The 15212-nt window shown below is 41.7% G+C and overlaps 1 protein-coding gene across 2 annotated transcripts in view; it reads left to right on the forward strand.

Annotated features, from left to right (window-relative positions):
• The window catches only part of NCKAP1L (NCK associated protein 1 like), a 1641522-nt gene that overhangs the window by 956941 nt on the left and 669369 nt on the right, over nt 1-15212 (forward strand). For both annotated transcript variants that reach the window (XM_069231027.1, XM_069231028.1), the window contains exon 26: nt 626-706. In XM_069231027.1, the coding sequence (XP_069087128.1) occupies nt 626-706 (81 nt within the window). The remainder of the gene's footprint in view (nt 1-625; nt 707-15212) is intronic.

The raw sequence follows: 15212 nt of genomic DNA on the forward strand, positions 1-15212 counted from the left end.
CCGTCATCCTGGTACTTACCCTCCAAAGAGACCTTGCATTTATAAACCACTCACCTTAGACCCACGCACTGCGCACCTTGCACTCACACAACATTCAGACACCTCTGATACAACACTCACCCACTCCTAACCCTGCACTCACCCACTGTTAACCCTTCCCGAGAGTCATCTGATGGGTAATTATAATTATCCTTTCTCTGAAGAAGGTCCTTAAGAGAGGACTGGCCAGTTTCATCAAGGATAAATACAAAGAAAAAAATAAATTCCCGTTGAATGTCGCCTTGGCATGTGTGTGTGTGTGTACAGTATAAACTGTCAGTAAAATCCTGCAGGATAAAACAGGCACTTTCATACTCTGTGATGTCACTTAGCTCCTTGAAGGTACGTATGAGGAATTAAAATAAGATTAATGACATACAGTTAAATATGTCATGAATAACCAGAATATTTAAAAGAAAGAGAAGCTGAATTTCTTGTGATTAAGTGTGCTACACCTGAGGGCGTTTGTCAGGAATTCAGTGGAAAATTGCCTAATTTTTTCATTTTGAAATCAAAGGGCAATTAAGACCAGTACTCGGAATGTTTACTGTTTGATGCTTAATTTCTCTTTCTTAATATCCTACAGGTTTTCTCAGATCACTGCCCTTACCTGATGGGCCCCATTGAATACCTGAAGGACTTTGTCACCCCTGACACAGACATTAAGGTTAGGCACTTTAATCTTTTTCACTGGTAATCCCCTTCTACTCTGATGTATTTTTCATGCATTCATCACATTTCAGTCACCATGGAAACCACACTAAATTGGCGATTCATGTCAACTGGCAAGGTGAAGGAATTGTCAATGTATTCTGTAGTCCCTTTCGGTATCTAGAGAGAGTATGTGGGCATGTATATCCTAGCAGCGCATCGGCTACTGCATGCCATGGCATTCCTTATATTACAATGCACTGCAGTGAAGACCATTGCTTTTGTTAATATTGCACATTTCATAGATTGCCGGGGTATTCAATGCAGTAGCACGCAAGCTGCCTGTGAAATTAGCTATTAATTAATTGTTCCTTAATGATATGGATTAGTTGAGTTATTTAAAGCACGAACACAATAGACCTCCGATACAATGTTGTGACTGTTAACCGCATTGAAGGTATGCTAATGACATTTTAAAGAGGTTTCAGACTCATCTAAATGTCATCACAGGTTACCTTGCTCTAGAAAATGTAATTATCTGTATTGCCGTTTTACATGATTCCGCGGTTTTTGCCATTTCTGCTCTCTTCAAAGCGCATCTGCCACCCTTGGCTGCGTTTTTCATCACGTAAGTGGGTAGATGCATGGGTGCCCAGTGAGCTGAGCCTGCGCTTTTATACAAATGTTACATACGTTTATCCCTTTCTTTGTGTTTTTTCTTACCGGAAAAGCAATCCAAACCTCATCCCCTGCCATTGCTGACTTTACCCTTTTTACGATGGCACTAGGGGAGGGAATTCCTTCTTCGTGTGTATGTACAAATAAATGGCTAGAGCTGGGCCGAAATTTTCTTTAAAATTTAAAAAGCACATTTGGAAATTGTGAGTAAATGCGCTGAAAAGACTGAAGTGCTAAGGAGGTCCTTTTCTTAATGTTGGCTCTGTTGTCACCAAGCACTCCTATATTCTCACATGGGCTTTCTGTGAGTTGGGTAATAATGAGTGCAAGACGATATCTTTTATTCAAATTGACTTTTCTGACGATTTGTGAGCTATTGTATTGAGAATGTTTAGAAACTGCAGGAGTTATAACAGTTATTCTGGTGATCACAGAGACTTTGTAATGATATGTTGTTTTAAAACACTAATTTCAACCTTAAAACCTTATTTGGAGGGCTTTCTCTTCACCCCTGTCCCTTTTAGAGGATGGGGGAGCTGTCACCTTCTGTATTATTAGGAATGCCATATGCGCAGGCCCAAAAAGATGGCCACCAGTTAACCGGCTTAGGGTTGCCAGCCTGCTAGGTGGTGTCTATTGTGTGATATGCTGCACTTCGGAACATGACAGTCTGGGAACTGCACCAAAGATTTAGTGAAATACTGTGACAAAATTTCTAACACATCAGCGGCAGGGGCGGTTCTTCGGTTAGGGTGGAGGAGTGTCACTCCCCTGTCAGCAGTGGCAGCTGCAAAACCTTTACAAGAAAACAATAATAAACTGTGTTATCATTTTCTTGTAAAGGGGCGGGGCCACGGGGGTGACGAGCAGTGAGGGGAAGTGCTGAGGGGGAGTGCGGGCTGGGCGCTCCCAGCCAATTCTAATGCTGCTCTGACCACCGTCATGATTGGCCGCAGGGCAGGTTGGAAGCCTGTGCCTGCAGCAGAGGAGCGGATGGAGCGGTGCCCCCCGCATGCTGCATGGTCCCTTCCATGCGCCGCTAGCCTGCGCATGCTCTCTGCAGCCTGGCAACTGTGTTCCTGGGGTGGGAAGACCCTACTGTGCATGTGTGTTTGGCTGGCCAGAGACGGACGGCTAAACATACATGTGCACTGAGGGGGAGTGCTGTGCACTCCCCCTCACTTCTCGCCACTCCAGTGGCCCGATCCCTTTACAAGAAAACAATAATAAACACAGTTCATTACCGTTTTCTTGTAAAGGTTTTGTAGCTGCTGATGCTGGCGCAAGACAACGCTCCTCCGCCATAATGGAGGAGCTGCCTCTGCCATCACCCCAATCATTTGGCTAGTGGCAGTGGAAGCCCAAATCAATGAAGTAAAGTCATGGAGGGTGGTTTCACGGGAGTAAAGGTTAAATGGGCCTGGAGCCATGAAGGGAATAGATATGCGTCTAAAGCCGCAGGCACAGTGGGTTGATGGTGATTGGGGCAGAATCATGGAAGTAGAGAACGTGCCAGTGAGGGAACCACCTTTTAAGTATCAGATTATACATGCTTTTAGAAAACACTGATTGATTGCATGAGCATGGCACATATTTGAAAAGACATTCATAAAGATATTTCAGTATAGAACTGTGACTCTATATGGTCTTCAGTTATTCTATTACAACTGTTCTCCATTCATGAGCACAGTGTCCAATGTAAACTCCATGTCAATGTGGGGCATTGTTACCTACATCTTGACTTTCATTGCCTAAGAATTGTTCTCTGTAAGGAGAATCCAGTATTATAGAGACACCTAGTTTAAAAGTAAAAGTCTGCATAGAGAATGATTTTTATGTATCTAGTTTCACGCCTGTGTAATAATAGCAACCCACAAAGTTTTATTGCAGTTCTGCGATGTACAGCAGTAGTAAGGCGTAGTGGTGAAATAAATTGCCTTGAAACCTTTGCTCTCCACTGGCATAGACATATTTCTGATCTTTGTTTCGTTTTAATGAAAGTTGTTCAGAGGTCTCTGTGAAATGTGTCGTTCTAGTTTGAATTTTATTAGGTCACAATAAACAATTTTATTGATTATTGGTCGTGGAAAAAACGCTATTTTTCTGTGACGCAGTTATTCAGCTGTAAACTGGGAACCATCTAAATATCTGATTTGCCTTCTACTAAAATGAAACACTGTGGAAACTGTGGAAATATTAATATTTTAGAAACTGTATCTGACTGCATGTGCCATGAACAATACAAAGTAAGACGTTGGAATATTTTCTGTTCAGCAGGAACACAAGCAGGTGTGCAAGGTGACACAGGTTCGGTCCTATCCTCCCTCTGGGTAGTCCTAATTTTTCAATGACTCTGACCTTTAACTAAAACAATTGCTTTGCTTAGAACTATAAAGTAAACGTAACTCCAACGTTGCTGTTTCTCATTTCACAATGCTTACATCAGGCTTGGTTGCAAGCTGTAATACTGCCAATATAAGCCCTTCTTGTATTGACCTAACTTAGCGAACCTCATGTAGCTTCGGTCATGTACTACCGGTTACCTGCACCTCGAATTAAAACCGGTGTTTAGCCTTCAATAATGAGTCTCATATCTTGCAAACGTGAAAGGTTTCTGTTGCTCTTGCATTATATTGTGGCCAAATCAACGATTCTGTCCTGGTTTGGGTCACACATAAAACAATCATTGGCAAAGCCAATATGTTTCGCCTATGCCAAATCTACAGACTTTGTCAATGTTTTATTATGAGTTGCACAACAAGTAAATAAAAAAAAAAAAGTACTTTGATGTGGCCAGCCTTGACACCATGTTATAGCGATGTTTTCCCTTTAAACAATGTTGCACAGCAGTCTCCGCTGCTGTGCAACATGTAAAAAAAAGCACTGTGGGGTGGGGATAACGCAATCCAAGTGTGCAGTCTCGGGCTGGCGGGGGAGGGTGGATGGGCAGTTGGGAGTTTCTTGAAAGCAATGGTGAGTGGCTGAAAACAAGCATGTAAGGTTTCTGTGGTATGGCAAAAATAAACCATACTCACTTGTGATGCTGGGCAACTCACTTAGCTATTCTGTGCCTGCTTCCTTTATCTATAAGAAACTGTGAGCATCTTTGATCAATTCAGGTCGCAAAGTGTACCATGTAAATCCCCGTATTCCTTTTGACAATTTGAAAACAGACATGCCCTCTGTTGTAAGCAACAGCGATAACATTACTCAACATTTTGGTATGACACCCCCCATGAAATTGCCCTTTCGAATGCAAACTTTGAAAAAATTATAGGTATCTGTTTCTCTGCTTCATAATTTTATCCTTTTGTGGGTGTTCACGTTGGATCAGGCAAAGTATATATTTTTTTATAAATCACATGGGTCTATGTCCCAACAAAATGATTAACTTCAAAAAGTGGCAAATTGTTTGAATGTAATTGACATGACACAGTTTATCACTTAACCTGGCAAATTTATATTAAAGACAATTTTGAAAAAAATCACTTTAGGTTCACTGTGACCTTTTCACACTTCAGTTTGCACTTTTTATCATTTATCAAAAAAATCTCATCACTATGAAATATTTTACAAAGGAAGAATACACAAATGCTGCAAACAGTCCCTTTGAAAACCACCTGCTAAGAGAGGTGCCGAGGAAAATGGCCCAAGTCGTGCCCGCGTCCTGCTCTGTTTTATATTGGAAAGTAGAGGTAACATCTGTAGCCACATTAAAGAAGCAACCATCAATTGAATACACTAGTCTGAGAAGTGCCCCAGCGATGGAATGAGCCCTGCTGCAGGCGAGGCTGTTTGTCGCCATAATGCCGCAGCATTGTTTTCTTGAATGAGGGGCAAAAGAAACAGGAGCAGAAATCTGACTATCATGATAAAAACGGTATAGAAATTTTGTAGATCAAAAACAAAAAAGAGGTATTGTGCTGAGGATATTTGAAACAATTAGTTTACTGAAGAGGCCCTCCTTGTCATTGATGTTAAATTGTAAATTCTTTAATAAATGTTTGTAGAAAGTAAGATATTTCAAGACCCCTCATGTTTTGAGGAATTATTGCTAGAATTCAACATTTGTTTCAGTTTTATATAGTACAAGCTCGACCCGAAGGTCTTAAAGCACTTGTTACACTACCAGAAGAAATGTTGATTTATTGTAGGCTCAGGCAGATTAAGAGATTTCCCCCAAATCACAAGATTTTGAGCTGATGCCAAGACTCAAATCTGGCTCCCCATCTCCAGAATCGGCAGCGCAGGCCATTACGCCACACCCTCTTTCCTGTTAGTAACTGCTTTACTAAAAGTCCCTTTATTTGCGTTTGAATGTATCCAGGTGTGCTGTGGGTTTTACAGTTTTCCGGCTACGGTCACATATAGCCCAGCATTTACCAAGGGGTCCGTGAGACTCCAGCTTCTAGTGCAATGAATTCAGGCAATTACTGTCCTGACTTCTTGTGTGCATTGCAATCACCAACACAGCGCAGCAAACGATGCAGGAGGGGAAAGGGAGGCAGCAAACGACGTAGGATGATGGTACTCTCAAGGAGACAGCATGAAAATGGACAGCAAGAGGGGGCTTTGGGAAAACGAATACACGGAGAGGGCAAATTAACTGAAAACACAATTGGGTTTAAGAGAAGGGGGGAAGAAACATATATGCAGAAAAAAATGGGATGGGGGGTCACGCCGACAAGTTGAGCGGCTTAAAGAGAAGGGGGGCCGCACCGAAAAGTAAAATTTAAAGAGAAGGGCGGTCACTGAAAAATAAAATGACTGCTTGCAGGAGCCTGTGACCAGTGTAAGGTCACTGGCTACCAAAAGGAGTACTTGCAAGCTCCAGGGATAAAGACTCACCTCGAAGCCTGGAAGGAAGCTGGAGCCCCAGAGGAGCTGCTGACCAATCCGAAGGGTGGAATACAGAGCGATGTGGAAGTCAACCAAATGAAACTATGGGTAAGTAATGGGCAGGTTCTAAGCCTCTTTTAAGATTTTTTAAATTTATCTATATGACATTTCGCAAGCAGCGAGCAGACGAATCCTAGGTCCTTAACAGAGGTCAAAATTTCGTGCTAACTTTTGCGACCTCTCTCTGATTTTGCAGTGCTTGATTGTGAAATGTCAATTGCAGGGGGCCACATAATGACCTACCTCATGATTATTAATTGGCCCGGTCGCTATTCAAGACCCCCTGTGCCCCTTCCTAATTGTCATTCATTGTAGGTCACCAAAAGCCTTTTCTAACTAGCAAAATGGGTTGAATACATACCTACAACGATTTTGTTGTCACAAACCGTTTGACTTTGTGTCTCACAGGGTTTGTTATAACTGTTACCTGAGTCCAGGGAATTCACTCCTTCTTCAAAAAGCACTCGACCAGTTTAGGTTATAATAAGCAATCCTGGACTAATACTGAACCCCCTTCCCTGCGCGTCCATGGTTACAACTCTGCTTCATACCACATAATTCACTTGCTGTGTTAGCATTCTTTTACAGATTGGAACTCTTTGTGAATGCTGCTCTGTTTGCTGTTTCTCAGGCTATTTTTCATTAGCGCTCAGGTTTAGGGACGGAAGTGCCTGTATGATGGACAGGTTAGTCTGTCACAAAAGTGACGGGCATACCGTCTGCCTTACTTCAAGTTTTATTACCGAAGGGGTATCCTGGTGTGAAATGCCATTCCAAAGCACCATGCAATGAGGAGCAAAAAGCAATAGGAAATTAAATCAGTCAGGTCTTGATTAGTTATCTAAAAATACACACTCGTAGTAAAGCATTAATTCAAAGGAAGAGTATTTCAGTGATAAGCCGTCAGATGAGAAAAAGAGCTGCCTTCCATTTTGGACAGGTGGATACGCCTAACATGGGCCAAGGCCTGATTTACTGATCAAAGAGCCCTGGCCCGGCTCTGAAAAAACGTATTCTGCTATAAAGGTCCAGAAGAATAGAGGGCTCTGCCCACATGGCAAAGAAGCTTGAAGATTCCCCTCTTGCAGACTGGCAGCCACTGCAGTGATTTCAAAGTTGAAATATGAAGAGATCTGTTAGGAACACTGGGTATTATACTGGCAGCTGTATTTTATTTTAAATAACTTGGAGACATATACAGACATTTCTCCATGCCTACATATAGGGAATTGCTGTAATCAAGTTGGTTTGTCATTAGTGCCCGGAGACAGTTTTCCTGTAGCGTATTGGAAGCCAACTAAAGATTCTGAGAAAAACACATAACAGGCCCCACACAAAGCAGAAACTTGCTCTTTAATTGAAAGGGTCAATGATAATGCTTAGGCTTTTTCTGTTTTTTTTGGGATAAGAGGAGAACCAAGGCTACTAGGCCACCAGCTGTCTAACCAAATAGAAGTAGCCCTTCCAAAAAGGATGACTTCAATTTTCTCCCCATTTAATTTGAGAAAGTGATCCTGCACCCATGTGGCTATGTTGGTAAAACAGTCCTTAAAATTATATCTAGTGGTTTTGGCATCATATGTAATGAATATCATTATTTGCATACCATCTGCATATGATAATATGTCAAATCCACTGGCTCTTATAACGGCCTCCAAAGGGGCCATGTAGATTTTGAACAACATGGGGTTGAGGGAAGAGCGGTCAAAAAGACACCCCAAAGCACTAACACAGATTCTGATCTAAATGGAGAGAGATGGATGGTCTGGGAACTCCCAGATTGGAAAGACTGAAGAAACATAAGGGAATTTTAAAAAGCCCTTCTCATGCAACCGTTTAATCAGCGTTGTATGAGATACCATGTCAAACGGTGCAGAGAGTTCAAGAAGGATGACCTCAACCAATTAGCCCTCACCCAGAGTGAGTCTGATGTCATCACAAGCGGCTAACAAGGCAGTTTCCATACTGTGGGCCGCTCTAAACCCTAACTGCGAGGATTCCATTTATTGTTGGCTTCCAAGAAGGATGATAACTGAGCATTAATTATCCTTTCCAAAGCCTTGTCCCGATATCAAAGCAGGGATAAAGGGCGATAATTAGCCAAATTCAAGGGATCAGCTGAAGGCATTTTGAGTAACAGGAAGACTTTTGCAAGTTACCATGCAACTGAAAACTCTGCTGCCTCAAGTGACATGTTAAAAAGGGCAGCTAAGTGATATTTGAATATGGTGAATTCGAATATAAATTTATAGTAAGGACATGGGTCTTCAGGAAAACATGACTAGTTACCTTGCATACTCTCTGCTAATGTATGCAAGGTAATGGCTTTGGAGGAAGAAAAAGATCAATCTGAAGTAGAGTTGGGCTTGTCCCTATAGAACTGATGGGAATCGAGGGTCATCTGAGGGGCAAAATTATCATACATTTTATTGATTTTGTCTCTAAACTAGGTGGAAAGTGCAATGCAGAAATATGGAGTAGTAGGTGATAGACTGCCCACAAGCTGAGGGGTGCATGATTTCCTTCACAGTTTTGAAGATCATGCTAGAAGAGTTTTGACTCAACTCAATGTGTTGAGAAAAGTGTTTACGCCAAGCCTGACAGATCATTTTATGATAAACATTAAGGTTGGATTTGTACTCTCTTTTGTTGCCCCTAGCTTAGAGCTTCCCTAATGTCTTTCAAGACAATTACCCTAGATTTTAGCACTTTAGCTCAGTGGTGTAACATTTGGCTACGGTAATTTGTGTTTTGCAGTCTGCAATGGTGCTATCATGTCTGGTGCTTTCATAATTCCAGTACTCAATTGAGTATTCTTTTTTTTTAATTTTTATTTTTTTATAATGGGCAGCTAGAGTATGTTGAATAGACCATTTCTATCAACATGCTTCCATGTTCTATATTTAGACGTTGCAGTGTTAAAAATTACAGACAGACTAGTAACTAATCTAATGAAGAACCTTAGGACATAATGGTCCATCCTTGGAAGAGGTGTTGTGGAGTCAATCGTTATTCGTATTATGTTGGTGAATTGTTAATCCAGTGTGAGATCAGCAACATGCATAGGCCCAGTTTCTTTTTGAACCAATTTTAATGCCTACAAATAATTCATATGTTTGAACAGTCACGGCTCGCGGGTGTTGAAGGGGCAGGGGCGGGGTGGCGGGCGTGGATGGGGGGGCAGGGGACCGTGGGGGTTAGTAATAAAATGTTAAAAAATAAAAAATAAATAAACTTACGTTGGCTCCTGTGCCTTGCCCCGCTCCTCTGATGACTGGAGGCAGGCACGGGCTCCCAGCTTGCCCTGCAGCCAATCCAGATGCTGCTCAAAGCAGCATCAGGATTGTCTGGGAGTGCTCAGCCAGGGCGCTCCCAGGCAGACTGGGAGTCTGTGCAGGCACTCTCCAGCCCAGCAACATCCCTGTGCGCACTTGTGTTTCGCCAGCCTGAGACAGCCAGCCAAACACAAATGCGCTCTGAGGGGGAGTGCTGAGCACTCCCACCAGAGCACCTCACCCGTGGCCCCGCCTCTTTACAAGGGAACGATAACAAACACTGTTTGTTATTGTTTCCTTTTAAAGGTTTTGCAGCTGTCACCGCTGGCAGGGGGCGACGCTCCCCCACCCTCATGGAGGAGCCACCCCTGTGTTTGGAGTTACTGGCTAGTTCTTACTTTAGAAGTGAAAATGAAAGTCTCCGAATGCCAAAAAGTGATCAAATATGATTATGTTTGGGGCTAATATGTTTGCCAGTACTGCACTGAATTTTATTTTGGATTTGGAGGGGTCTGTAAATCAAAGCTCCGCCTAGCGTAATGGATGCAAGCAACTGAATTTGAAAGATAATAACCTTGTCATTTTCAGATTAGAAGGAATCTACAGTTGAACAACAATGCTTTTCATTAACAATTATCACAATACCCCCACCAGTCTTTCACTTCCCATCTAGTTTTATAAAATTATAATTCTGTGGTATATCAATAGTAAGTTCTGGTTGGTAGTGTTGTCAAGCCACGTTTTAGGCTTGAAACATAGGTCTGGTGCCAAACTATGGATAATGTCCCAGATCCCTTCCAACTGTCTGGCATACTGGTATACAGCCCACTGGCTCGGTTACTCAGTTCATGCAGCCTCTCCACGATATTGTGCCAGGACGCAGCCTATTGAAAGTGAACTTTACTGTACTAGGGAACCTAAATTTGCACTTTGAAGATTAAAACTGTGAAAATCTCAAAACCCATATTTACAAACATACCTGAAAAAGCTGTGGGTGATCCCATTGCTATTTACTGGTCAGACCATAAGACTGAACTCTTTCAGCTGTGCAGAACTGAAAGTAGGGTCACCATGTCCTAACAAGCCAGACTGAGTCAGCACTGGTCAAGAATGGGCACAGCTTCATGGCAAAGTGTGCTTCTCAACTCCACCCCTGAAATTGCAGGGGATACTGCTGAAAGGTACACCAGGTTTGAGAGCTGGCTTTGGAAGCTCTGGATATCCTCGTCCCTTTGAGGCTACAGAGAAATTACAGGCCTTTTCAGAAATTAGAGAGGACGTTACAGAAGAGATTTTAAAATCAGTTAAATCAGGCTTGCCACAAGACCCAGCTCCTTCTGATATAATGATGAAATGGGGCATAGCAAGGCTGTCTACTTTGACAGATATTTTCAACTACTCATTGGAATCTGGGACTGTCCCACCAGTGTGGAAACACGCATTTGTAAAAATCCTGTTGAAAAAACCCTCACTTGAACCTCTACATTTGCCTGGGGCAATTAAAGTCTTTGAGAAGTTTGTCAATAAAAATCTCTCCTTTTTTCTTGAGACAAATGGCATCTTGCATCCTTCCCAGACAGGTGTCAGACCAGGAAGCGGTACAGAAACCGCTCGGCTTGCAGCTACCAAGGAATTGAGAGCAATCATGGTTCAAGGTGGCTCAGTGGCACTGATCCTACTAGATCTGAGTGTGGACTTTGATACTGTTTCCCATCCTATCTTGATTCAGAGATTGGAGGAGACTTGTATCTCTTGGGTGGCGCTTAAATGGCTTGCCTCTTTTCTTGAAATCAGAGGCTTTTAAGTATGCGAAGAGACAATGCATTCCCAAACTCACTCCTTAAAATGTGGGGTTCCTCGGGGGACGTCATTAAGTCCCAATTTGTTTAACTTGTATGGCAGAGATTGTGCAGCTCTTGGCCTTTCAATTCTGTCTTACATAGATGACAAACAGAACGTCATCTCCCTCTCTCTCCTTATATACAAAAGACTTCTAACCAACTTAATGACTGCTTAAAGCAGGTAGTAGACAGGATGCCTGTGAGCAGCCTAAAATTTAATAGAGAAAAGATGGAAGTGCTAGGGGTTGGCAATAATCCTGCTTGCTGGTTGGAATTAGACTGGACTGACAATCTTGGTGCACAGCCTGCCCTTAAATCAGAGGTTAAGAGCTTAGGTTTTTGGATTGCTGGCAAACTTTGTATGGAGATCCAAGTCAGGAAATTGGAATCAAACTGCTTCGTCCCAAATCCATGGTGAAAGACTCAAGGTGATTCAAAATACTGCAGCCCAGATTCTGCAAAACATTCTAGGCACCAGTCAGCTATATCTGCCCTGGCGGCCTTGCACTGGCTTCTAATACAAAATAAAATCCAGTTTAAGTCAATTTGTCTTACTCATCGAGCAATGCATAAGAAGGGGCCATGGCTGATACATGGATTCCTAAGGCCCTATATCCCTATGAGAACATTGCGCTCCACTAACCAGAAGTTGTTTGCAGTCCCTAGGGTCAAGAAGAGCAGGGGTGGGGTATGTTCATTTGCCTTCCTAGCACACAAGATCTGAAGTGCTCGTCCGGCAGAGCTGAGAAATATTGAATCTGAATTGAGATTTAGAAAATGCTTGAAAACGTTCCTCTTTAACTAGCTGTGTGCATTGAGGGCTATGCAACTGATTTGTTGCCCTAATACTGGGAGGTCCTTCTGGACAGCCATGCCCTTTAGAAATTCCCAACAATAGAACAGAATCTGGATACTTTAATTTGATAAACATCTGGTGTTGAAATAAGCACAGTTTGTAATTCCTATATGTATTTTCTATATACAGGAGGGAGTTAGACCGTGACAACCCACTTGGAAGGCGAGGGCCGAGTGACTTGATTCCTGACTAACTACCCCACTGAAAACTCAGTAGAGCTGAGTGAACTCTTATGCCGACAAGATGCATTTTATACCTGAGAACAGACATTCAGTGACCTTTGGGCAAATATACAGCAATTGCTCTTAGTCTTTCTAGGAATACTGAGTGAGAACAGTTGGAATTCGGAATAAATATGTCTCACCATAGTATCTGATCAACCAGAGCTTAATGATGTCTGATGTCATTCGGATGTATACAGACACAGAATGTCACAGACAAGCTTGCCTTTGACACACCACTGGGGTGCCTACTGTATATCCTCTGTGCGTTTAAATTAATGTTGTGGGTCTATAGTCTAGACCACAACACTCTAAGAGAAAAATTCACTAACCCAAAATGGGACTTGGAAAAGCATTGGATCTACTTTATCAGATTGATGAAAAGTGCAAGTGCATAAAAATCAACGTGAATTTACACAATTTTGACAAATGGTCAGATTACCATATAAAGCAAAGTAAAATGGCACATAAAATCAGGAGTTCAAAGAATAGAAAGATAAATTGCTTTCCATCAACTACCACTTACCATCTTAGTGATAGTAACACCTGTCAAGTTACCCATTTTCATCCTCTAACCATTGCTTTGTCTTGCATACTTTATTTCAAAACATGCTACACTCTGGAGCCCTGCCCCATGGTCATTAGGTGACAGACTCCAGATGCCTTCAACACTATCCTTAAAGTCATGTGCAATCAATCCATTTGGTCAGCTTTGGTTCCCCATAAATGGATAAAAAAGCTCTATCAGCGAGGTTGTACTATATTCTCCTCAAATAGCTTTTAAACTAATCTGTCTACTACGCCTGCTACCCAGACAGAAATACTTTTAACAATTAGCCTTTGAATGGGATCCAGCCTCATATCTGTTATGAGCTAATAATCATCTTACTCTGAGATTATTTGTATTTAAATTCGTCTGATTTTGTAAAGACCTAAATATTGATTACATCACAACATTCTCTGTGCATTATCAAATTGTCAGTTACAGGTGGGAAACAAATCACCTCAGTTATCAAACCAGTTGGGTATATCTTACCTTAATATACCATTTTCTATCCTTATTTTAATGTAAGTAGCTTATGAAGTAAATCTGTTCCTTTCTCATTTATGGAACACCTTTTAAAGTTTCTACTGACCAATTCCCCAAACATATTTTTTTCCATAACAAAATCCTCTTGGTTCTCTATGATTGCTGTAGCACATGGATCACCCACCAACCCACATCTTGGGTCAAGATACTTTAAATTGTTTAGATTTTCTTCACAAGTTCATTTAAGAGTTTCATGTTACTAGCATTGTTGAAAGCATATAGTAAAAAAGAATAAGAGTCTCATTTAAGGTTCACTGGCCACCTGCCATATGGCTAACATGCAAGAGACATCAGCTCCACCAATCCAACTGACCCACTGAAGCTAAAGTAGTCCTCCCAGCTGACTGAACCTTTTCACGTTGCAGATATTTTTCATCTGATGAGGTAATTACTTACAAGAAAGGGGCCATTTCAGGGTCATAATTCCTAACAGCATTTTTGCCACGGTATAGGGATATGATAATGGTGGTCTTTCTATGGACCATGGTTGACACAGGATATCCAGTCAAAATTGACACTGGTGGGAATGAAACAATTGAACAACCCTAAGCGGGGCAATTCCTTAGAAGCTATTTCAGCTGCTGTCAAGTCTGCAACAAGGCATTCCACAATTTCACCTTCCCCGTTGGGGAATCCTCTTTTGCCTAACATTTAATTGAGACAAGAAAACGAGCTTGAGGGTGGACATAACAATTTTCAGTGAACGTCCTGTCACTACCCTCATATAAATGAAGCATTTCCAAAATCTCTCACATTTGCCTAAATTAACATACCCAAACAGTTTCGCTGAGTAATACTTACCAAACTGCTCTTGGGTTTAAAAGAATTGCTAGACCGCTTTTTGCATGGTCTCTGATACTTTATTTTGCATTTTTATCCGCCATGTTTTATCCAGAGCACATTACATCATTCACCAACCATGTTTCGTGAATTTAAATAATATTGTATACATTAAGCCCTTTCCATCAATCTAAAGTGGCTGTCAACCAATCTCAACTTTGTGCCTGATTTGGAGTTTAGTGCATGTGTTATTTCTTCACAAATGTGATAGATATCCCATCCACCTTATTACAAGTTCTACAGTCTATAATGCCCTTGTGATAAGGCCAACAAGATATCCGTCATGTTTGTGGTGGAGTAACCCGTCCGCCAAACTGTAAATCTGGCCTTTATGTCAAATACCTATTCTCATACTCTGGTTTGAAAATAAGAAGTGAATGATTCTACCATAAGACGAATATGGATAGACAAAGGACAGTTTAGGTGTGTATCATTAAGAGGCTAGTTACCATTGCTCATGTGTTAGGCTGATTTATGTTCTCATAATATTTCAGTTTGTGTGATACAGCTTTTTCTCACATGAATTAAGCTGCTCAGAAATCAGATCCTGTAATGCATTACTAATGGTAGTGTTAAAAATTGGGTTACTGGTTAACTGGGGTGTGAGCCCTGGTCAAGTGTCAACCACAGTCCTAGACAGGGTAAGGCACAAGCAAACCCCAAATTAACCTGTGCTCACTCCCCTGGTATCTTGCCACAGAGCACTCAGGCCTAACTTAGAGGCAATGTGTAAAGTATTTGTTCAACAATCCAAATAGTAAAACTGTGAAACTATCAAACAAAAAGGTCCCACACCAGGTTAGACACATTGAGCAAACTTTA

Source organism: Pleurodeles waltl, chromosome 4_2 (assembly GCF_031143425.1).
Source record: "Pleurodeles waltl isolate 20211129_DDA chromosome 4_2, aPleWal1.hap1.20221129, whole genome shotgun sequence".
Lineage (NCBI taxonomy): Eukaryota > Metazoa > Chordata > Amphibia > Caudata > Salamandridae > Pleurodeles > Pleurodeles waltl.